Source organism: Puma concolor, chromosome C2 (assembly GCF_028749965.1).
Source record: "Puma concolor isolate L17-30 chromosome C2, mPumCon1.1.hap2, whole genome shotgun sequence".
NCBI lineage: Eukaryota > Metazoa > Chordata > Mammalia > Carnivora > Felidae > Puma > Puma concolor.
In genome coordinates, this window is record NC_141675.1 from 111,561,007 (window position 1) to 111,586,828 (window position 25,822).

The window sequence follows — 25,822 nt, forward strand, 5'->3', positions numbered from 1 at the left end:
CTCACAGTGTAAAAATAGATGTGGTCTTTTCATTATCAAGAAAATTACAGATAACATAGGAGAAGTTGGCAGGGCTGATGATAATTAAAACAGTTTTCATTTCACCAACCCAATTTCTAGGTTGACCTAGAACTGTCAAGCAATTCAATTATTTTAGTATTTTTTTTGTTTGTTTTGTTTTTTGTTTTTTTGGGGTTTTTTAGGTTTCTAATCATGGTTGATTTTCTCCTCATCTCAGAAAAATTTAATTCTATCACTAGCCCAATCCTCCTAAAAATGACTGTGAAAAGTAAGAAATCCTAAGTCAGTCTTTGAATTTATTATATGCGAATTAATTCTTCATATGAACAGTTTAGTCAAACTAAAGAGGAAGGAGAAAAGGTAAGGGGCAGAGTCAGCTAGAGGAATATAGCAAATTGCAGGAGTACACAAGCCCCCCATTGCCCATGCCCTGCTGTGCATGGGACAGGTAGACAGAATTTAGAGGAGCCCACTAAGAAGCTATCAGGATGGGTAGAGGGAAGTATACAGGGGAAAGGAGGAAGTGGGAAATTCAGCCAAAAGTGTTTTCTGTGAATAAAGGAGTAAACAGCAGCTATTTCTCCTCAGACAAAACTGTTTGGTCTGGGGGACTTTCACTATAAGCAGCCTATCTTTGTTTAACTGGATTTTTTTTAAACCATATTTTGTGAATTTCATTTCTCATCCAGACCTTGCCTTTGTTTTGGGAAAGAACCAGCCACTGCTCATGTTTGCTGGGGACTTGTCTAGTCCTGCTTCTTTACTTGGGACTATGCCAGTAGGTGCTACCATCCCAGTATCTAAAAAACAATAAATCTCTAAGCATGGATTATCTACATAGATGAAAAAGTCCAGAACTCCCAATTCATATACTGTGCTAATAAGGAGTTCTCCTGACAGTCTGAGGCTTAGTTATCATAACACCAAATGATCTATAAAATTTCCTTTGCCTTGAAGATGTGGGACATCAAGTTGGAATTGGTTAATATATCTAAAATCTAATCTAATACATCTAATATATATTCACTTTGGTGTGTCAATTTCTGATTTAACTTTTTAAAAGCAAAATGATTTTCCTTTCCAGTTCATCATGAAACCTTTTTAAATTGTATAAACTTGTAATCTACAAAAAATAATGAATAGGGTATACTTTACCCATTTAACCAATTCCTTTTGTAACATTGTTACTAAATGTTAATGGACTGCTTGAGATCTTTCATAAGATATTAGACTTAGAATAACAGCTTTTATAGATAAGGTCCATATCTCTTTAGCTATAAGATTTTCTAAATAGAAATAAGTCCATATTTAATCATTACTCAGTCTGTATTTAAATGTCAGACCATATAGCCTAATAGTCTCTTCTATTTTTTTCACTTTTGTTTATTTTTAGTGTTTTCTCAAATATCATTTTGTTTCAAATGTGATCTTTTATAAACCAGCAGCTCAGATAATACGATTAATTCTCAAATCACTGGAAATGGCTTTACAAGAAAGGATTGAGAAAGATAACAAAAAAGGAGTGAAACATATTCTTTATTTCCTTAGCTGGCTTCTGTCTATCATCTTTTAATCAACAGGCACATATTACCTATAATAAATACACCCAAATTCAGTTGCTTCTACATGTCTTTTCTACACTAAAGTAGAAATAGATACACCTGAGAAATGGGCCATAGCCTGAGTCCTTGGACAATTTAAATTAGTTGTGGGGTGGTGCTTTGTGATATGCCAAGAGCATGCCAACGTAGATTTAAATCCCAGACTAGCTGATTCTCTATATGCAATTTGGGTATGCACTTTACCTCCTTGCTTTAGTTTTCTTATTTGTAACAACAACAACAACAACAACAACAACAACAACTTCCATTGTAATCAGCTTATCATGAGGACAAAAATTAAACAGAATTTGAATGTACAGTGTAAGTTAGAAGCTGTTAAATTAATGTTTGTCAGTAGTAGCAATAGTAGGACTGGTAGAAATAGTGTCACCATTATTATTTTCATGACCAGAATGTGATTTCCCAACCTTTATAATAAATAGTGTTTTTCTATTAAGTAAATCATCTCATAATAGGGCAATAATAATCTCTGAGTGGGAAAAAGACCATTTATTCAGTGTTACTTCTTTATAGGTTCCTTATATCTTTACTGTTAAGGAATTTATAAATAAAACCCCATATTTTAAAGTGAGAAATATGGACACATACTAAGTGGCTGCCTTTACTTTCTGAAATATAATCAGAATGTGTCTATAAATGTTCATTCCAAGCATTAATGTTCCATTTTTATGGTATAGTGAATTTCTGAAAAAGCTACTATTTCTTTAAAGCATTACAAATGAAAGATATATTTACAAGGCCCAAGAATACACATTCAGAAGTTAGAATTCTGAAATTCTAAATATGTTTTTTAATTACAAAGGTAACTTCTGTGTCCATTTTGAAAACTTGAATCTTTCAGGATGAAAATAGTATTAAATGAACATTTAAAACTCAGTCAAAAGAAAATTAGAGAAGATATTCAGTAAGAGTTTCTAGTACTGAGTCTGGGGCAATATTAAAAAGAATATTACACAGTCACTGATTAATGTCCCACACCAAAGATGTTTCTTGAAAGTGGTTGCTTTCATACAAATTCAACGGGAGTGTCATACAAATTTTTCTTTGGGTGACAAAGCGACACTTGAATCTTTCCAACTGAAATCTTTCAAATTTAAACACAACTCAGGGATAATAAGTAATAATAATAGGTACCACCTGTTGAACAAAACATATGCAAAATACTGTTGAGCACTTTCCATATATTCCTAGTTTAATCCCCACAAGCAACACTATGAAGAGCTATTACTGACATTTTACAAACTGAGATCAGGGCAAATGGCTTGGTCTGTCACTTTTCAATGAGTCATGTAGTGTCCTTTCGGGGTTTTTTTCAACTTTTTATCTTTTATTTTTATTTTTTTTAATTTTATAGATTTTAAAAATTTAAATCCAAGTTAGTTAACATACAGTATAATAATGTTTTCAGAAGTAGAATTTATATAACACCCAGTGCTCATCCCAGCAAGTGTCCTCCTTAATGCCCCTTGCCCATTTAGCCCATCCCATTCCCCCCTCCCAACACCCATCCAGCAATCATTGGTTTGTTCTCTGTATTTAAGAGTCTTTTATGGGTTGTCCCCTCTCTGTTTTTATATTATTTTTGCTTCTCTTCCCTTATGTTCGTCTGTTTTGTATCTTAAATTTTACATATGAGTGAAGTCATATGTTATTTGTCTTTCTCTGACTTATTTCATTTAGCGTGATACACTCTAGTTCCATCCACATTGTTGAAAATGGCAAGATTTCATTCTTTCTCATCACCGAGTAATATTCCATTGTGTATGTATACGTGTGTGTGTGTGTGTGTGTGTGTGTGTGTGTGTGTGTGTGTGTGTCTGTATATGCATCTTTATCCATTCATCAGATGATGGACATTTGGGCTCTTTCCATAATTTGGCTATTGTTGATAGTGCTGCTATAAACATTGGGGCGCATGTGCCCTTCCAAAACAGCACTCCTCTATCCTTTGGACTAGCCTTCCCCATACCTTAACTTTAATAGAAAAGTCATGAGTGTTTTGGGTTCCTCATCAGTAGATATCTAACCATGTATCCAACAAGCAGTTTCCAGTTTTAAAAATCCATTTTAATTACTCCCATCTTTGTCTATCTAGTAAATACTGATTCACAGCTGAGAAACAGATATAAAATGGATATATTTGAATTCAAGGTCCTTCCCTTCCCTCCCTTTCTATCCTCTTTGAGAATAGAATGCCAACAGAAATAGGTTAAGAAACAGAAAGTTCTGAGAAAAGAACACTAAATACTAGCCATTAGTCCTTTGGTAGTTGTGCTAACATATCCAGATACAATGGTCATTGCCTTCTGATTTAATTTTGAATTTTTCGACCACCTTTGGTCTTAGTGCTAATAGCAGAAATCCCCACTAAATTGCCACCCTTTGTGGCTTTTTCCCACTTTCCCTGATGGCTACCACTTGTATATTTCTTCATACTTATGGAGCTGATTTTGAGTAGGGTTTGTTTCTGTTTTCTATTTTTCAAGTTTTGAATCTTCTGTGTGACCTTGTCACATACATTAAACTCCAATTAAGAGGTGGAAAAGCCAATTAACAAATTTATAAATTATGTTCTTGATCTGAAAGCCCTTCTCTTGATTAGCCCTGCAAGTTCATAGAAACGTGTCTTTAGGTGAAATTTATGCAGATCTCCATTCATAATTTAATGATTTTTTTAAAAACCAAGGGTTATTTTCAAGGAGGCATATGTAAGCAGTAGGTAGAAAAATTTCATAATTCTGTAGTTCCCAATAATGAACTGTCACTCATTATTTGGTTAACTGCTATTTGCTGGATGGTATTAAACCCAAAGATATACAGATATAGATGATATAGATATAGATATAGGTATAGATAGATATAGATATATAGATATATTTTTGCAGCAGAACCATGTATGCAGTGGTCTTTTCCCTAGCAATATAATAAAGCCCCACAGAGAAGAAACGTGCCTTCTACTTAAGTACCACTTCTCATACAGCACTTTCCCCACACTGGGTTTTTCAACAATGACAGACTATTTGATTTGCCTAGCAAAATCATTAGTTACCAGTATCCAAAGATACCACAGGTTCATCATCAGTCTTCACAGTTACCAAGCCTTTCATGTTCCAGTAAAGGGAAAGTAGATGTGATCAATGAGTGACTCCCAAAATGCTTTGGGACCTTTGTCATCCATTGGCCATCCCCATCTGCAAATTGCTAATGTATAAGATCAGTACATCTCAGTAACTACAATCTAAATTGCTCACCTTTATAAGAGTGACTTTATGATGCTGTTAGCCTTAAGAGCAATTAAATCAGCCGGGACATAAAGACAAGTATTTGTTGGCTTTTTCACTTTTCAGAATATGAAGTTATATCCAGAGAAAATGGGTCATTCAGCGGGAAGAACAAGTCCATTCAAATTACAAATCAAACCTTCTCCACTGTAGAAAATCTAAAACCAGATACAAGGTAAGCCACCTGTGCTCTTACAGGTGAATTCTGACAGTGCATAAATCATCACCAAAGGAATGAAATGACATCATCCGTCTCTGTCTTAAGGGACAGTGTAGTTTGCATTTCATTCTTTGGCTTTCTGTGCATAGGAGTAGATACCTCTAGAGTCATGTTTTGCAAATACACAAATTATTGGTGGGGATACAAGAGCTGACAAGATGGTCTTGTAAGTTAACACTATAGGTGAGAACATTGAAAAATAGAGGATCATTAATATCAAATGTTGATATTAAATACCAAAATCAAGAGAAGGAAAATTCTGTGGATGAGACACAACTGGAGTGTGTAGGATGTAAACTAAATGTGAAACAGAAGAATTTGGCTGGCATGCTGGAAAGAAGAGGGCAAGGATATAAAAGTTATGTAACAAAAGTAGATGAAAGTTTGTGATAGTTAACGCTTAAAATAACTACAGACCATTCCCAGGCATAGTGGTCTTTTCATTTTGGGTCTTTTTATAATAAACAAATGAGAATCCATTTTTGAAAATAGACACATATATTATTACCGATGCTCTATAATAAACAATTTTTCTTGGCATCCCTTATTACCTATTGGTACCTGGTTGTTTACATTACTGTATGGTTTTGTCATTTCTTTTTAAATCTAAAATATCCAACATTTTATCGGCTCACTGTATTGGAAGAAAAATAAGGGCTTTACGCACTTCTAGAAATGTAATAGGGAAGGTTTTGTTTTGTTTTACATGGCTAAATCATCAAATTTATTGTTCAAGGAAATTCTCAAAAGGATACAGCCAAGCATTTCTTTAAAAAAATATGTACTAAATTCATTTGGGGACTAAATATCACTCTTTGTGGAAAATCAATTTCTTTCCTCAAATTCCAAGACACTATTTGAAAACTATGCTTTCAGTTAAAACAAAAACATCTTCACACTTTACGTTCTAGTGCACCAACCAACACAGATCAATTTTCAGAGAGACACAATCAGGAATTTTTCCAGACTGAACGCTTCATAGCTTGATAAAGTTTCCTGAATATTTCATAGCTTGATAAAGACCAGCAGAGGCAAAGACTGGAACTCCAGCATTAGAAAATTTTTTCATAAGTTTTATTTCTATCTTCCATTGTCATCAGTTGATTGAATTGAATCAGGTATTGATTATGACATTCAAAAGAGCCTAGTAAAGTTCTGACAACAAGGAAACTGATAATCTTTTCAGGAAAAAAAGGAAGCATCTAGTTAATTCTAGATGGTTTGCTGTGTATAAACTGTAGTCCTATACTATAAATATAATAATTTCCACAGGTATTTTTTTTCTTTAAAGTCCTCTATTTTGAGTTGTAATATGGAAAATTTTACAACTGCTAATTTTTTTAAAGGATTTAAGTTAGCCAAAATAAGCATGTATTTCAGTAAAAACTCATTTGATGATCTTGGTTGTGTTTCCTTAGAGAGATTAACAGGGAGAGAGACTATTTTTAACATATTTTAAGGAAAGAGTAAAAAAGAAAAAGTTATTTAATTTGGACTTTTTAATAGGTGAATTTGGGCTTACAGAACATGGAAGTTTTTTTCTTTATAGTTTCTTGCTTTTTATGCCACTTAATATACTGAAAACATATTGAAAAGCATCTAATTTCTAAATATTCATTGTGTTCCTTTTCTGAATTAGGCTACCTTCAAATCTTCACCTTCAAAGTTCACCTATGACTCATGATCAGATGTAGAAAATAATTATTTAAGTGACATTTTAAACCTGATTTGTTTGTAACAGGTTTGTGTTTCTACTCAGCTAACATTTATTAAGTGCCAACAGTGTGCTTGGTGTGGTGACCACAAAACTGAATAAACATGGTGCCTGTCCTTGAGGACTTGAGGTAGTGGGGTAGTCTTTTAGTAACTGATTATTCTACACAAAATGGTGAGAGCTCTGGCAAAAATATATACAAGTTGCAAGGGGAGCACAGAGTGGGTGACACTTTGCAAAGTCTGGGGAAATTGGGAAAACTTTGTGGAGGAGGTGACACCTGGGCTGAGGCTTAAATGAAGAGCAGGAAGGAGTTAGCTAGGTAACTGTGGTAGGGGAAAGAAACGTCAGAGAAACTAGCATATGTTAGAGCAGAGGCCCAAATGGTATGGTTGTATGCAGTGAACAATCAGCTACTTCCATGAGTGTGAGAGGTGAAAAGTGAACAGAGGCAGTGGAAGCAACGTGAGGTAGAAGCCATGTTGTGGAGGGCCTTCTCTGCCAGATCAGAGAACTTAGTCAAGAGATGGGGAGAGCCAGAAAGTTGCTAAGTGGGAGTGATTTAGTTGGAATAATCACTTTTGATACTAGAGCTACTTATAACGAGTAACAGTCGGTAGAATAAAGCTAACAAAAAGAACTTTTTGATAATGTCTTGCAAGAGTGCCATTTTGGCATCTTGCCTATTTGGCCAAATAGGTGCATAAGACAAACGTACCTTTGGGCTAAGCTGCATTTCATTCTGGAATCACAGGACTAGTCATGGAGTTCACATCTAGCTTCTGCTATGAATTGTTGTAGGACTTTCTGGAGTTTATGTCAGTTGTAGGAATTACACTAATTGTTTCTGGAATTTACAGCCATGTCCCCTTTATCTCACCCTAAGATATGCATCTCATTTGTCACTCCTGTCCTTCATCAGTGGGTCTTCAAAGGAGGGACTCCTAAAACTATCCTCATCTCAAGACAAGCAAAGCTCAAAGGAGGCCCTTTCTGGAATCATCTTTAGGAAAAAGTAATCTTAAGTGTAGGCTTCCCTGAAATCAGAAACCCATGCCAAGTTTTTCCAGTTGGCATAAATTTGGGGCCACTCAATGTATCTGTATTTGGCTTATTTTATGTTATTTTTAGAGTTTCATATAATTGAATGAAATCCAGTTCAGACATGAAGACTGTTGATAGTCATATATATGATTTGACCAGGATTATACTGATAATCCCTAATGGGTCATGATTTAAAAGTTGTATATCAGCAGTTTGAAAAGCATTTCCCCACTGGGAGCAGATATAATACACGTGGATATAAAGGTGCTCTAATGAAAATTGTTTAGTCTACAATGTGTGGAGCCTTGTGGTGTTCAAGTAGTTTAGTAGATCCCAGACCCCAGTGAGTAGGAATGCATTCTATGTTCTCTTAACAGGTATGCTAGAGATGAATTTGTCCACTTAATGAGCAAAAAAAAATGTTTTCAGCTGAAATATTAAAATTATGATTTGAAACCTCTATTAATCAAAATAACTTCATGAGTTAAGTAAGAATAATTTGAAGTCAAATTATTTCATTTAATCTGATATTTCTGAAGCCTAGAAGCACCTGGGGAAACAAAACTAACAGCCATGAAACAGCTGGACAGCATCACAAGACAGCATAAAAGATCACATAGGACTTACACTGAAGTTCTGCAATTTAGAAGAGAAGAGAAGGCCTCCTGCAATACTTGAGACTAGAACTTGACGGTAAAGGATAGAATTGAATAGAACAGGATGGCAAGAAAAGAAAGAGTAACAACAGTATCGTTCTTTCAAATCAAGTCCATGTGCATGACTTCGGTGAAATACAAGTAGTCCTTAAAGTTACTACTGACAGCAAGGTTACAGCCAGAATAATAAAATTATGAGTTCCAAATTTAGGTTTGTAGGTTTTTTCGATGTAAGCTTTTTCCATACTATCTTAAGTTGTTAAGGCAAGATTTCTTTCCATTATATCTTTTCTGCCCGACCATGATCCAAGATTAATGCTAATAAAAGACATGCTATAAAATAAAGAGGAAGTATGTACAGCATGCAGCCACCAGGTGGTTTTTATTACCTGTAAAGAATGACTTTAGTCACATTTCAGTGCCCGTTGAATTCCCAACAGGCAAACTTTGAGTTATAGTTGGTAAAATTCATCACCACCACCACCCCAACATGAGGTTCTGGGATACCCTATTTGAAAAGCTAGAAGATACTAAATTCTGAAAGAATTACTGTAACTGTGTTCCAATTTCAGGAGACACATGTATATAATTTATTTTAGTATCATTTTCCATGATTTGTCCTGAGTAAAAATCATGGGATGTAAAAACAGGTGATAATTACAGGGTAATCATTTATTACACACTGAAATGGGTGGAGTAGAGCTTGGCATTAGAACATTTAACCCAAGAGAGTCAATGCAGAGAAAATAGATCCCCAGAGCTTTTTAGGTAAAAGTTTTAAATGTTCACACACTAGAACCAAAAGCACAGTGGACTGTGTTACCATTTCCTTCTCACAGTGTATGATCACCTTCTCCCTGCCTGTTTTTACATTTTAGCCAGGATTTTTACCTCTTCTGCAAAAGCTCAAAAAATAGCCACACGAAGGGACAGTAGCTATCTTGCTGAAGAACAGTTTGGCTGCATATGTGTTGTGAGATGTTTCTGTCTATAGGGAGTGAAGCCCCAAGGCTGCTCTGGGCCAGCAGGCTATAGTTCCAAAGGTGGCACAGTGGGGACTACCCCAGCCTTGCCAACAGATGCTTGCAGCTACAATGGGCTTTGGTCATATATGTGCACAGGGAACAGGGGTGTTGGAATGGAGCCATAACTATTTAGTCAGATGAAGCAGAAGAGATGTGCTAACAGAGGCACAGTGCTGTGACAACTCCATCTCTTTCTTTGCAAGACCCCTCTCCTACCCCCTACCCCTAGAATGCAAAGAAAATAGAGATATGTTGGTGTCCACCTGAATCGGTACCCACCTAGCCCACTCCCCAGTATATATTTTCCACTTATTTCCCCCATGAAACTTCAGTGTGTGGCTTGTGTTGAGCTAAAAGAAAAATAGTAAGAAGAGCCTCTCCAATCTATAGCCAACCACTTTGTGTGTAAAGACAACTATGATTATTTTTAGTTCTGTGAACAGAAGAACTGATAAAGTATATGACTTAAACAGTAAGTACCACTGCTTATGGGGACAGGGAGTGTGAGGTAAATTGATCTTGAAGTCTCTCCCACCTCTAAAATGATACATTCTTATGATATCCAAAGACATGCATAGAATCAGTGGGAAACTGGAACTGACATTAAAATGAAAAGCTAGGTTAAGCCTTACAGCAAGTCGAATTGTCCTTCTATTACAGAAGTAGAGAAAGCATTTTTCTTTAAGTCTGTGTCTGTGGCCTCCAATTTGTTTTCAGACAAATTGTTTCTATCTCATATTTGAATAATCCATTGGTAGGCTGGACAATATAGATGGACACATAATTGCTATACAGTAAAGACAAACACAAAGCCCTATAATCTCTTCAAGTGAGCCCTTGTCTCCTCACTTGACTAAAAAACTAAAGAATCCATTGCGTGTACCAGATTTACATGTGGCCCAGCAATTTCCACGCAAAATGTATTCTGTCTGGTAATTAAATCAAGTTCACTTAACCTATTCCTGTACTTCTGTCCTCTGTAGCTTGGGAGGATTCTAGAGAACAGTTCTCCCTCTAAAATTAAAACATACTAAAGTTTCCTATAGCTGACAACAAAGACAGTTTAGGAATATTGTTTATGTTGTTTGATTTAATAAAATCTTGGCTCAAAAAGTAAACTGGAATAGAGGCAGCAAGTTCTCATAAACTATAAACCTGGCTGAACAAAGCAGGCATGTGGAATAGCCATTATACCCTTATTCGTAGTGTTTTTGTGTAGTTCTGTTTCCTGCAGATTGTATATTAACTTTCTTTTAAATTTTTTTAATGTTGATTTATTTGTGAGACAGAAACAGAGCATGAGTAGGGGAAGGGCAGAGAGAGAGGGAGACACAGAATCTGAAGCAGACTCCAGGCTCTGAGCTGTCAACACAGAGCCTGACTCGGGGTCCAAACCCACCAACCATGAGATCATCACCTGAGCTGAAGTTGGACGCTTAACCAACTGAGCCACCCAAGCACCCCATTTGTGTATTAACTTTTAAACGTCTTTTCTCAAGGAGTAAAATAAGCTACTAGAGCATTAGGCACTTTACTGAGTTTTATTGTAGGTGTAGGCAGCAGAACAATCAATAATTTCACCATTGAAGAAAGAAATTGAAGGGATTGCTCAGTTTTACAACTTTTCTTCTGGCAAAAAGGCTAGCTAAGAGCATGGAACTCCACTAATCTATAAAGAGAGCAATTATTTTCACATAAACATATTCTTTTAATTACTTTTCATTTAGAATTCCTTAGTATCTGGGGTGTGGCAGGGGAGGGGGGTATGCCAGAAACTCTTAGCAATACCCTAGACTTGGAGTGCAGCCCAGATCTGGAATTTCTTGTCCCCGTATAAATGAGAGATACAAGAATGTCCGTGAGGACATGCTTGGTAACTGGTTGATGATACCTCATGCCTGCTGATACCCTGCTCCTCTGACCTTTGTCCCTGATTAGAACTTCTTTTATCCTCTAATAGTATCCCTCCAGCTCTGCCACTTTTTGCTCCTTCTCTATATTCCCAGGTGAATACAATGTCTGTATATGGCAGGTATCCAGAAATGCTCATATAACTAATTGATTGGATTTCTCTTTCCCTATTTGAGGGCCTATTACTCATATTTTCATATTCTACTTTTCCATTTCTTTCCCTCTGACTGAAGCCCCACCTGAATAGGGCTCAAATATTTCAAGACTACATAGGGGTAAAATTAGCTAACCAAACCACTCAAACCAACAAGCAGTTACAGGGTGGCTTCCTTTGCCATGCAGAAGCTTTTTAGTTTGATATAGTCCTACTCATTTATTTTAGCTTTTGTTGCCTTTACTTATAGTATTAAATCCAAAAAATCATCACCAAGACCAATGTCAAGAAGATTACCCACAAGGTTTTCTTCCAGGAGTTTCATGGTTGCCGATCATATATTTAAGTATTTAATCTATTTTGAGTTAATTTTGTGTATGGTGTAACATAGTGGTCCAGTTTAATTCTCTTGCAGGTAGCTGTCCAGTTTTCCCAACACCATTTATTGAAGAGACTGTCCTTTTCCCAACTGTATATTCTTGTCTCCTTTGTCATAAATTAATTGACCATATATGTGTGAGTCTATGTCTGGGCTCTTGATTATGTTGCATTGATCTATGTGTCTGTTTTTATCCCAATACTATACTGTTTTTGATTACTGAAGCTTTGTAATACAGTTGGAAATCCAGCATAGAGCCTTCAGCTCTGTTCTTTCTTAGATTGCTTGGGCCATTTGGGTCTTTTATGGTTCCTTACAAATCATAGGATTGATTGTTCAATTTTTGTGAAAAATGCCATTGGAATTTTGATAGCAATTGCATTGAATCTATAGATTGCTTTGGATAATAGGGAAATTTTAACAATATTAATTCTTCTAATCCATTAACATGGATTATCTTTCCATTTATTTGTGTTTTCCTCAATTATGTCTTATTGTTTTCAGAGTACAGATCTTTTACCTCCTTAGATCAAGTGATTCCTAAATATTTTATTCTTTTTGATACTATTATAAATGGGGTTGTTTTCTTAATTTCTCTTTCTGAAAGTTTATTGTTGGTATATAAAAACACAACTGATTTTTGTATGCTGATTTTTGATCCTACAACTTAACTGAATTTATTTATTCTAACAGAGTTTTGGTGAAGTGTTTAGGGCTTTCTATATATAATATCATGTCATCTGCAAATAGAGATGGTTGTACTTCTTCCTTTCTGACTTGGATGGCTCATATTTGTTTTTCTTGCCTAATTTCTCTGGTTAGGATTTCCAGCATTAGGTCAAATAAAAGTGGCAAAAGTGGGCATTTCTGTCTTGTTCTTGATCTAGGTAGAAAGTTTTCAGCATTTCACTGTTGAGTATGATGTTAGCTGTGGGCTTGTCACATATGCCCTTTATTATGTTGAGAAGCATTCCCACTTTACCCACTTTGTTGAGAGTTTTTGTCATAAAAGTATGTTGAATTTTGTCTAATGCTTTTCTGCATCTATTGAGATCATATAAATTATCATTTATGTTGTTAATGTGGTGCATCACATTAATTGATTTATGGGCATTGAACTGTCTTTGTATCCCTGGACTGAATCCCATTTGATCATGGCCTGTTCAGATTATCTATTTCTTCATCATTCAGTCTTGGTAGGTTGTATGTTTCTAGGAATATATCATTTTTTCTACATTATGTAATTTGTTGGAGTATAATTGGTCATAGTAGTCTCACAATCCTTTGGATTTTTGTGGAATCAGTTTTAATGTCTCTTCTTTCATATAGGATTTTATTTCAGTCTTCTTTTTTCTTAGCTACTCTAACTAAAGGCTTGTCAATTTTATTTATCTTTGGAAAAACAGCTCTTAGTTTCATTGATCTTTTCTATTGTGTTTCCAGTTCCCTATTTCATTTATTTCTGTTCTGATATTTGTCATTTCCTTTCTTCTACCGAATTTGGGCTTAGTTTGTTCTTTTTCTTGTTCTTTTAACTGTAAAGTTGGGTTGTTTAATTGATACCTTTCTTTTGTTAATGTGGGCATTCACCATTATATATTTCCCTCCTCACATTGCATTTGCTGCATCTCATAAGTTTTGGGATGTTGCATTTCCATTTTCATTTGTCTCAAGATATTTTTTAATTACCCTTGATTTCTTCTTGGACCCATTGGTTGCTCAGGAGCATATTGTTTAATCTCCACGTATTTGTGAATTTTCCAATTTTCTTCATATAATTGATTTCTAGTTTCTTACCATTATGGTTAGAAAAAAAATGCCTGATTTGATTTGTTTTCTTTAATTTATCAAGACTTGTTGTGACCTAAAATATGATCTATCCTGAAGAATATTACATGTGTGCTTGAGAATATGTATTCAGATGAAATGTTCTGTAAATGTCTGTAAATCCGTCCAGTCTAATGTGTAGTTTAAGTCCAATATTTCATTACTAATTATCTGTCTAGATGGTACCCCTGCTTCTTTTGCTTTTCATCTGAATGATATATCTTTTTTTCACCCCTTCGACTTTAGTCTGTGTGTGTCCTTAAAGCTGAAGTGAGGCTCTTGTAAGCAGCATTTACTTGGTTCTTATTTTTTGTCTATTAAGTCACTCTGCATGCTTGGATTGGAGAATTTAGTCCATTGACATTTAAAGTTAATTATTGACAGGCAGGGACTTACTATTCCTATTTTTGTTCATTGTTTTCTGATTGTTTTATAATTCTTTTGTTTCTTTATTTCCTCTTTTGTTCTCTTCCTTTTTGATTTGATTTTCTGTAGTGGTATACTTTGATTGCTTTCTCTTCATCTTTTGCGTATCTACTATAGGTTATTGCTTTTGTTACCATAAGGCTTACATAAAACATTTATGACAGTCTGTTTTAAACTAATAACAACTTAACTTCAAACATAAAAAGAGCTCTACATTTTTCTCTCCCCTCCACATTGTTTTTTGATGTCAATTTACCTTTCCTTACATTGTTGTAATCGTTAACAACTTGTTGTAGTATAGTTAATATTTTTCTCTTTTAACCCTCAAATTAGAGTTATAGGTCATTTACTGCACCACGATTAGAGTATTCTGAATTTAACTATGTATTTACCTTTACCATTGAGTTTTATACTTTTAGATGTTTTCTTATAACTAATTAGCATCCTTTAGTTTCAGCTAGAACTCTCACATTTCTTACAAGGCCAGTGTACTGGTGATAAATTCTCAGCTTTTGTTTGGCAAACTCTTTACCTCTCCTTCAACTCTGAAGGACAATTTTGCTGGTTAATTTGTTTTTTGTTTTTTTGTTTTGTTTTGTTTTGTTTTTTTGCTTGTTTGTTTTAGTTATAGCATGTTGAATATATCAGGCCACTCCCTCTGGCCTGAAAATTCTTCCTGAAAAATCTGCTGATGGTATTATGGAAGTTCCTTTGTATGAAACAAGTTGCTTTTCTCTTCTTTTAGATTTTCTCCTTGTATTTAACTTTTGACAGCTTAGTTATAATGTATCTCAGTATGGATATCTGTAGATTCTTCTATATGGAACTTCTTGGACTTCCAGGATCTAGATGTCCGTTTCTTTCCCCAGGTTTTAACAAAAGCTTTTAGCCATTATTTCTTTGAATGAGCTTTCTGCCCCTTTCTTTCTCTCTCCTTCTTCTGAGACCACTATAATGTATATCTTGGTCTCCTTGATGGTGTCCATATGTCTCTTAACTGTTTTTACTCATTTTCATTCTTGGCTCTTCTGATTAGATGAATTCCACTTCCCTGTCTTCAAGTTTGTTGATCCTTTTTCTGCTTGATCTAGTCTGATACTGAACTCCTGTAATGAATTTTTCAGTTCAGTTATTGCATTCTTCCGCTAAGTGTTTTCTCTGGTACTTTTTTTTTTTTTATATGAAATTTATTGTCAAATTGGTTTCCATACAACACCCAGTGCTCATCCCAAAAGGTGCCCTCCTCAATACCCATCACCCACCCTCTCCTCCCTCCCACCCCCCATCAACCCTTAGTTTGTTCTCAGTTCTCAACAGTCTCTTATGCTTTGGCTCTCTCCCACTCTAACCTCTTTTTTTTTTTTTTTTTCCTTCCCCTCCCCCATGGGTTCCTGTTAAGTTTCTCAGGATCCACATAAGAGTGAAACCATATGCTATCTGTCTTTCTCTGTATGGCTTATTTCACTTAGCATCACACTCTCCAGTTCCATCCACGTTGCTACAAAAGGCCATATTTCATTTTTTCTCATTGCCACGTAGTATTCCATTGTGTATATAAACCACAATTTCTTTATCCATTCATCAGTTGATGGACATTCAGGCTCTTTCCATAATTTGGCTGTTGTTGAGAGTGCTGCTATGAACATTGGGGTACAAGTGCCCCTATGCATCAGTACTCCTGTGTCCCTTGGATAAATTCCTAGCAGTGCTATTGCTGGGTCATAGGGTAGGTCTATTTTTAATTTTCTGAGGAACCTCCACACTGCTTTCCAGAGCGGCTGCACCAATTTGCATTCCCACCAACAGTGCAAGAGGGTTCCCGTTTCTCCACATCCTCTCCAGCATCTATAGTCTCCTGATTTGTTCATTTTGGCCACTCTGACTGGCGTGAGGTGATACCTGAGTGTGGTTTTGATTTGTATTTCCCTGATAAGGAGCGACGCTGAACATCTTTTCATGTGCCTGTTGGCCATCCGGATGTCTTCTTTAGAGAAGTGTCTATTCATGTTTTCTGCCCATTTCTTCACTGGGTTATTTGCTTTTCGGGTGTGGAGTTTGGTGAGTTCTTTATAGATTTTGGATACTAGCCCTTTGTCCGATATGTCATTTGCAAATATCTTTTCCCATTCCGTTGGTTGCCTTTTAGTTTTGTTGGTTGTTTCCTTTGCTGTAGTTAATGCATAATTCTTAAGCATAGAATCAAACATACCTACAACTCCAAGCAATTTATTTTGTTTTGTTTTTTTAATGTAAAGACATAAGGCCTAGCCTAGACTGTTTGACAAGTACTTTTTCTTTCCTCATGCTGCTTTGAGAATATATGTGTATTCACCGTCCTCATGATTTAAAAATAGAATTAGGAAGGAATATTGTTTCCCACCTCTAAAGGATATATCACATTTTTTAAAATTTCTCTCCCACACAGCTATGAATTCCAGGTGAAACCCAAAAACCCACTTGGAGAAGGCCCAGCCAGCAACACAGTGGCATTCAGTACTGAATCAGGTAATCACATCAATTCCCAAATCAAGGATGTAAAGAGCCTCAATGTTTTGCATATGGAGATTGTTTGAAATTCAGCTAAATAAACACGGTGTATAGTTTCTTGAATTTCAAAACAAATTGATCAAAGTAGCTTTAAGAAAATACTACTTACATTTTTTTTCACTTATTTTGATGTCAAAAAAAGGCGTATCAGTTTAAAAGATAAAAAGTGGGCTCCTGGGTAGCTCAGTCTGTTAAGCCTCTGACTTGATTTCCACTCAGGTCTTGATCTCTCACCATCATGAGATGGAGCCCCATGTTAGGCATGGAACCTGCTTAAGATTCCTCCCCCCTCCCTTCCCTCTAGTCCACACAAATGTGCTCATGTGCTCTTTCTCTAACAAAAAAAAAAGGGGGGGGGGATCTATACTTACAAACTGAACAAATGCTCCTCTGTATGCTTAAAGTCCAAGACTAGAATCAAAATATCAGATACGCTGAACTGAGGTATCCTCCAGAAAGGGAATTTATTTGATACTTTTTTGATAAACAGCTGTGAAATTTTCTGACCTACATTCCAATTCCTTTCAAAGAGAAATCTATACTCACAGCATTATTTGTGTAATTTTTACACCAACTGTACGTCATGGCATTTTGGTAATTTTACCATCAATAGTTTCCTGTCTGAATTTAAAAGAGGAAGCTTTAAAATGGAATGAGCGCTTGAAGAGCAACAAAAAATTCCAAAAGATGCAGCTGAGTACCTGGCAGAAGACTGTCCAATGGAGAACAATTCCAAAACACCCCTTCAAATTGTCTTTAGCAAGAGTGTACCACTTTGCAAGTCAGACTTGACTGTAAGCGTCCACCTTCTTCACTCTGCCACCGAAACACCAGGGCTTACCTAGTAACATCTGACTCTGTGTTTGCTATTTCTCTTCAGCGGACCCAAGAGTCAGCGAGCCAGTTTCTGGTAAGTACCTGTGTCAGTGTGAACACAATACATGCTTTTCTAAACTGATTCAACTAAACAGGCATGGCAGAGTTTTGGTCATGATTTCATTTTCATCCATTTAGTCTTAGAATATCAGCCAGGTGCAAATACTTACCTAAAACATTCACTAACATTGAGAACCTAGGATGTTTGGGGAACAAGTTGGATATTTTGAAACTCCCTGTCATTCGTGTGCGAGGCCAGCTCAAAATTTGTTAAATAAGTCACGACAGAACAACTTCATTTCCACCTTTAATAGCAAGTCACATTAAAGCAGCTGTTTAAATTATATACTGCTACCAAATCAAAGCAACAAAATCTTAAATTTGCTCCTAAAGGGATGCTGGTCTACACTCAACACCTAAACACACCGCTTCTCTCACTAGTGACAGGAACTTAATTAGGGGTTTATATGTTTAAACTCATAGAATGGTTTGAGTCTAATATTTAGCATTGTAGAAAACCAGGTTATCAGCAAGTTGACAATGAACTTTGCAAACTGCTTTCTAAAAAGCATTTAGGACTGGGGCACCTGGGTGGCTCAGTCAGTTGAGTGTCCAACTTTGGCTCAGGTCATGATCTTGTGCTTCACTGCTGTCAGTCTGGCAGCGCAGAGCCTGTTTTGGATCCTCTGTCCCCTCTTGCTGCCCTTGCTTGCACTCTCTCAAAAATAAACATTTAGAAACAAAACAAAACAAAAAGCATTTAGGATGGCTCTTCAATATGCAAAGTTGGATGCTAACCTCAAACCATGTGTTCTCCTTCTGTAGCAGGAAGAGATGCCATCTGGACCGAAAGACCCTTTAATTCAGACTCTTACTCAGAATGTAAGGGCAAACAGTATGTCAAACGGACATGGTATAAAAAGTTTGTAGGGGTGCAGCTGTGCAACTCTCTCAGATACAAGATTTATCTGAGTGACTCCCTCACAGGTAAGTGGGGCTCCCAGCTCTGTTTTGAGCCTTGTCCTTCAGGGAATGCTTTACAGTATTCTGTAACTTAGCCTTTTCTATGGACAGCTCCAGCCATTACTTTTCTTTTGAGCAATTTTTTTCTTTTTGAGCAAGATAGGCCTGGAATACTTAGCCTGGGATTCGAGATATGCTATTAGAATGTAAATAATGAAAATGCAACTTGAAACAAAACCATCGTGGCAAATTTGAATGTAAAGGCACTTGGCCATATCAAAGTTCCATTTTGTTACAGCCACCAAAGACAGACAAGCCTACTGATAATAAAATGCGTGAAACAATAATCATGGAACGAATAGGACAGATTTAATGTTTTAAGTCTGTCAGAGACCAGATCAAAACTCCCGACCAAAAGGGTTATAAATCCTTGATCCAGACCTGATCAGTGCATGGTTACCATGTTCTCTCACATACTCATACAGTAAAAATTTTAAACAAGTAAGGCTGGCCTCACCATGGAAAGGCAGACATTTGTTCAGGCACTCAATAAGCAACTACTGTGTTCAGATGTTTTCTAGGTGCTGGGGACAAACCAGTAAACAAACCTGATTCCTGCTTTCTAGCAGCTTACAATTTAGTAGAGACAGACAACTATGTACAGAAAAATTAAAAGGGGTGAGAGAAAATGGCCCAACGGAAGCTCCTTTAGCTGGAATTGTCTCCCTGAAAAGCTAAGATTTGTGCTAAGAAGAAAACTAGAAGGAATCACCCCAGCAAAAATGTAGGGATGAAGCACTAGAGGGAGAAGGAAGATAAATGCAAAGGCCTCTGCCAGAACACGCCTAGCCAGTTCCACTAGTGTGGCTCAGGTGTAGTAAGGGGAAGGTCAGGCAGGCAGGCATAAAATCATGGGTTCTCTTTTGAATAGGAGACTGACTGCAGGAGAGACTTATGAAGAGGAGTAACATTATCTGAGCTGTATTTTAAAGAGATGACTGATCTCTGGGAGGAGAGGGAGAGGAGTAAGAGAGGCAAGAGTAAAAGCAGTGGTGCCAGCTGAAGACTTACTCCACACTTCAGTGAAAAGACACTGATGGCTTGAACTGGCGGGGGGAGGGGGGTAGTACAGAAGCAGGGAAGACTTTATCTGAAAAAATTTGATTATTTCAGAATTATCCTTTATCAAAGATAGTATCACTTTATGATGCTTTTAATTTCCGGTTCCTCAGGAAAATTTTATAACATAGGCGATCAGAGAGGCCATGGAGAAGATCACTGCCAGTTTGTGGATTCGTTTTTGGATGGCCGCACAGGACAGCAACTAACTTCTGACCAGTTACCCACCAAAGAAGGTATGTTTTCTGAGCCTCCTCCTAAGCCAGAGGATTTTACAAAGAGAATTCAAGCTGAGGAAAGCAATCATTTTAAAAATTATTCTACAGTATTGCTGCTCTAATTATCTGACTAGAAAAAAAGATCTTCACATAAGACTTTAACAGAAATTTCTCAAATTACCTCACAGTCCTTAAGACTCTACTCCTTAGAGCTAAAGGAAATTACACACGGACATCTATTAAAGGCATTCTACTCCAAGAACACCTGAATTTGCAAAAACAGCTATAAAAGAGTAGTATTTCCCAATCTTAAATCACTCTTGTATTACCTTTATTGTTCTGTCATACCGAGCACACTGGCGTTTTTTTATTCCATTATTTGCCTTAGAAGTCATTATATAAACATAATTAAAACTGAACAATTCTGGTGAGTAATGAATAACCACTGTAACTTGCTAAAGACATATTAGCATTAAGTTCCTCGAGAATTCAAAAGACTGAAAATTTAATCCTTATCCAGGCAGGGCAGGAGAGAGCAAATTAAATGTCCACATTACTCAGGAATCACTAAGAGGTTTTTAAATTATTTGACTAGTCTTTTCAGCAACACGTTTTGTTCACTGGCTTTTAAGTCATCTTTTACTAGAAGTTGAAACTGCTGCCTCTTACGAATTGGATATGAAACATACTGCAAATTGTGTGTATTGCCCTAACATTTACATTCACAGCAAAATTTGTAATCATTTGATGTAGCATCCTTAAAGGAAGATTTCACCTACACTTAATTTTTAGAAATTTAGCATTCTTAGAATGACCCTTTGTTTCCTAACACTGTGGTAAACACCACCTTTACTGGTCACTTCTTCACAGACCACTAGTCTGTAATGTGCAGAAAGAACACTTTCACAAAAGATGCAGAGAGTATACTGAACGTGGCCAAGACACTCAGAAAAACCCCTCTGACTCCTACCCACTTTCAGCTTGGTCTCTCAGGCACTACCAACCAGCTCATCCCAACACGTAGGCAGGTATCAGAAGAGTTTCAGGTGCCCCTCCTGTTTAGCCAGCCATTACTATCTTAGTAAAGACACCAGGGTCTCTATTACCACCTATTTTCTAAAATACTTTGCTTCACCTAGAGTAGCATTCTGCCATTCAGTGACACCCTTCAGTCTGTGAGTGGTGACGGCCAAAACAGAGCAGCTATTAAAATAAAATCATTTTCCTTCTTAGGTTATTTCAGAGCAGTTCGCCAGGAACCTGTCCAATTTGGAGAAATAGGTGGTCACACCCAAATCAATTATGTCCAGTGGTATGAATGTGGGACCACAATTCCTGGAAAATGGTAGATGCTGCAATCATGTTCAAATGTGCCTTCTGTTCTATCACGGCAAAAAACAATTGGAAGCGCTATAGTATTTGTCACATTCATTTAAAGCTGTTATGTTTACTATGTATTAAAGTTTAATAGCAATAGTAGATGTTTATTAGATTGCTGAGAATATTTATCAGGTTTTACAAAATCATTTTAAGAAAACAAGATATTGACATTAACAATAACATTTTTAGGGAAGCTGGCTCCCTATTCATGGTGTTTTAAGAGATCATTTGTATATTATTTATCACACTGTTGTAATGATGTTTTGAGATACTTTTATAACAAATTTAACATCAAAAACTAATATACTTTTTAAAAAATATTTACTTTTATTAAAGTGTATTCTTCTTACTGGTGAGTTAATTCCATAAATCTCAACTTGGTTTAACTTATTAGATCAAATTATCTTCAGCATTTGTATCAGGGGAGGGGAAGGGTCCTAATATTCATGTTTATTTAAAGTTCAAACTTTTAGCAATAGCTAAACAGCTTTTCTGAAGCATTTCAGTAGTTAACCATTCATGCTGATAAACATTTCCTTAAATCTTTGCAAATTACTGAAAATATTGTTTGAAGCAGGAAATCTGACTTCAGCTGCAAACTGAATATCTGACATTCAATTTCAAAACACCCATTTTCTTTCTACCCATAAATGTGTTACAATGTCTGAATGTACTTTGTCAAACTTTATATTATTTTTAATATAATTCTAATGAAGCTGTATGTAGAGTCTGAATGTGAAGTCTTCCCTACCATTTTACAGGATATGTACTCTACTTTTATACATTAGACCTCTATGCACGAATGTATCAGATGATGTTTTCATAATTTTGTCTAACTCAACCTGTAATGACAATGTTTTAAAAAAGTCCTTCATTTGGAGGATAGGAGAATGCTGCCTCGTTGCCCTTATTCTGAAAGGACCTTTCCTCTGCTCTCCATCATGCTTCAATTTTATCAGTGCTATGTTTTGTATTTTTTAAGCAAGTATAAACTGCAATAAAGAGATGTAGTTTTTTTAAGACTGAGTTCTTCATTTCTGAATGATTCATCTAAGGAAAATCACAAAGTTATTCAGGATCTACCCCAACCCCCCCCCGTACCTAAGTGTCATGGTTTTAAGCCAATGATTATTAAATGCATTTCTTTTAAAGTCAGGACAAAAAACAAATGGCACCGTGTTTCCTGATATAGAAAACTGTGAGCTAAAATGTCTACACTTAACAGACCAAACATCAAAAAGGATTTTGCTCATGTAGTTTAGTCATTGACATATACAAGACCACTAATGGATTCAATTGTCTTTATTAACCTATCAATGTTACATTTTATACATAATACCTAGTTGTCTTCTCAAAGGGATCTACTTTAGTACATCATGTTAATAATAAAAAGCCAAGTAAGATGGCTAAACTTCAACCTAGCGTTTTAATATCCTCCGGACAAGGCAAGCTAGAAAGTCAATCACTTTACACACGTCAGAGTAGTGTTCCAAAATAACTAGGCAGCTGCTACACTTTTAAGCAAGGGAAGAAAAAAACTTTCATTTTGGTCTTTTTGTGTTCTAGCAAATTATACTTTCAATTAACAGCAACAATGATATCAAAAAATGCTCTGCTTTTTAAATTTCTGGACTTCAATACAAATTAAAATAGTAGTACTGGAGTCTTTTGGGAGGCAAATAAGCTAGCAGCTACATTAATCAGTGTAGCTGAGCCTCTTTATCGATAACCAGGTCCAGGTTGGGTATAGCCCTGACCAAAGGGAGGGCGGGTACGTGCATAAGGGTTAGGCCCACTAGGAGGTGGAGCCATAGTACTTCCAGGAGGTGGAGTAAAACCTGGTCTCGGCTGATAGGCCCCGGGTTGGCTTGGAGCCATTCCAGGCTGTGAGGCAGGGGCCACAGTGTAACTCGTAGGCTGAGAAGTTTGGGTAGTGTAAGTTTGTGAAGGGTAACTGCTCGCCTGGTACTGCTGCGGTGGTTGAGCAGGCAGTTGTTGAGGCTGACCCGCAAAGGCAGGAGCCGGTGCCTGGGAAGTTGGTTGCTGGCCATATCCCTGGAACTGCTGAGGCTGCTGGGGTCCAGTCTGCTGACTATAACCTGCTGAAAAGGCAAAATAAAGTACACATATACCTTATTTTTCTTTTGGTGAAAATTTTCCAGAGAATTAGTCTTACTGTAATGGACCAAAAAGAGGAGAAATTTAAACTTATTCCTAAGTATTTATGTAACAAGTAGCGTAGATTCCATCATATAATATTACTTCAAAACCAAGTAGTAGCAAAAAGGTATTGCCTAAACAATTTCTTACAACGCTCTAATCTTAAATGGAAACCAATATATGCATATGTCTTCATTATGTTTCTGCACGACTTAATCCCTGAGAGCAAATACCTGTTCTAGCATAATCCTAATAAGAACAGATGCTCAAATGACAAATGCAGGAATATAAAGTTAGTCATTAACCTGGCATGGAAGGGAGGCCTATTTAACAACTGTAGCAAGTAAAAACACATTGCAGACAATATTTTTAAATGAAGCAGTGGTGCTACAAATACATCTTACTGTGGTAATGAGATGCTTTAAGGTTTATTCACTCTATAAAAACTAAGCCATTTAAGAATAAACATTAAGTAACCATTTTCACAATCCTACAAATCATTTCTTTTAGATTTGGTATCTGATGTTTTGCCTTTACACTTTGACTGAACAGTAACAGCATAACACACAAAAAGCATACCATATCGCCCCACAATATCAACATCTATATTCATTATTTACCAGGATGTAAATTTTTTTTAAAAGAACAAGTCTGCTTCACTAAAAACTTTTATCTCTACCATGAAACACACCTGCAGCTACTTGCAATGAAACCTCTCCAATGACTGGAATCCTGTCAGCATTAAATACCAGATACATAAGAAAATTATTAAAATATGTACAACCCTGCATTAAAAAAAAAAAAGGATTGAATGAATTTGAGTATATTCTGAACTCACCTTGAACCTGGGTTCAAAATTTACTCATGAAAGAAACCTTTTTGACATAGTCCATGAATAAAACTGGAAAGGTCAAAGGGAAACTGCCAAACCAAAAGTGTCAAAAATGGTCCAATGTTACCACCACCACTTACAGTCTCCAAGCAGAGTACTTAGTTGACTATTTCCACATCTCCCAAATTCAAGTTAATAGGACTAGTGGGATCAGAAATACAAAGATGATAATTGGAAAACTAAATTTTACTCATGTGAAGAAGGCCCTACTAAAATCATTAAGAACAAGCTTAACTTTTAATAAGTAAATCAAGTCATTTTACTTATGGTACCAAATACTGAAGTCAACTCATGATAAAATCTTCAATGTTATACAACTTCTCCTAACTTCTACATTAAAACTTGCTTAATTTTTTACTGTAAATTCTTGGACAGAAGGATCAGCTATTTTACTGAAAATGTCTATATAAGTTAAGACTATGAGCAAAAAAATGCTGCCTTTTCATCCTGGCAACTGAAATCTAGACTGGCTTTTTAACTGAGTCTGGAAACAACCAGATCCTTAATTATTTCTCAATAGCAGGAATAACGATGGGCCTAAGATGCCATTTCATTAGCAACCTTCTAGTCTTTGATCATAATGTGGCAATGCTTCTTTTTGTGTACAGTTTCCCTCCCACCCCCACCCTCACCCTTGAAAAACAAGTTTGGTGAAGAACAAAAATCTCAAGGAATGGAAATTATGGGACTTTTTAAAGTTAATTAGTATAGGGCAAGGGATCATATGATCCACAAAGTCTAAAATATTTACTATCTAGACTTTCATGGCAGGTAAGTCTGCCACCACTGGACTAGGTTGGAGAATGCAACATGATATAAGTAATGAACAGCAAAGTCAGGTACACTGGTTCTGATATAGCTTCCCCACTGAATGCTTGCATGTCACAACCTCTCTGAACCAGTTGTCTCGTTTATACAATGAGTGGGTGAGACAAGGACAAAAAATAAAAAATAAAAAACCTGGCTGCACTTTAGAATGACGTGCTTTGCTTTTTTAAAATATCAAAGCCTAAGTCTCACTCCTAACCTGAAACAAAATATCTGGGAGTAGAGTACAGGCACCAGCACAGAGGGGGCTGAAATCCCCTGGATTAGAATGAGGACTAGGTCTTTTCAGCTCTATTATTTCTACAAGTTACGTAATTTGTAACACTACGACTTTAAAGGAAACCTGAAATAATTTCCCCTAATATAATAATCCAAGCTTAAATTCATCTCACCTACTTTACATAATTAAAAACTAACAGCTACAGGTTAAATCACTCTACAGCAAACATAATCCAAATAAAAATTGCTATCTGCATTAAAATATACCAAACTCCAACTAAGGCCATAAAATTCTAGTTCAAGAGGCATGACACAGTTTTTTGTGTTTTCCTGTGAACAG

At 36.2% G+C, this 25,822-nt stretch overlaps 2 protein-coding genes across 43 annotated transcripts in view; one reads left to right on the top strand and one right to left on the bottom strand.

Moving 5' to 3' along the window:
• ABI3BP (ABI family member 3 binding protein) overlaps window positions 1-22,403 on the top strand; it is a 267,443-nt gene extending 245,040 nt beyond the window's left edge. For all 39 annotated transcript variants that reach the window (XM_086675588.1, XM_086675593.1, XM_086675570.1 and 36 more), the window contains 6 exons: window positions 4,991-5,099; window positions 16,706-16,785; window positions 17,708-17,737; window positions 18,529-18,690; window positions 19,899-20,021; window positions 21,237-22,403. In XM_086675588.1, coding sequence (XP_086531714.1) covers window positions 4,991-5,099; window positions 16,706-16,785; window positions 17,708-17,737; window positions 18,529-18,690; window positions 19,899-20,021; window positions 21,237-21,352 — 620 coding nt within the window. In that variant the 3' untranslated portion in view covers window positions 21,353-22,403. The remainder of the gene's footprint in view (window positions 1-4,990; window positions 5,100-16,705; window positions 16,786-17,707; window positions 17,738-18,528; window positions 18,691-19,898; window positions 20,022-21,236) is intronic.
• Window positions 22,404-22,670: 267 nt separating this feature from the next.
• TFG (trafficking from ER to golgi regulator) overlaps window positions 22,671-25,822 on the bottom strand; it is a 33,606-nt gene continuing 30,454 nt past the window's right edge. For 2 of the 4 annotated variants that reach the window (XM_086675614.1, XM_086675612.1), the window contains exon 8: window positions 22,671-23,482. In XM_086675614.1, coding sequence (XP_086531740.1) covers window positions 23,103-23,482 — 380 coding nt within the window. In that variant the 3' untranslated portion in view covers window positions 22,671-23,102. Of the gene's footprint in view, window positions 23,486-25,822 lie in introns of all 4 variants that reach the window. The other 2 variants (XM_086675613.1, XM_086675611.1) reach the window with 1 other exon arrangement.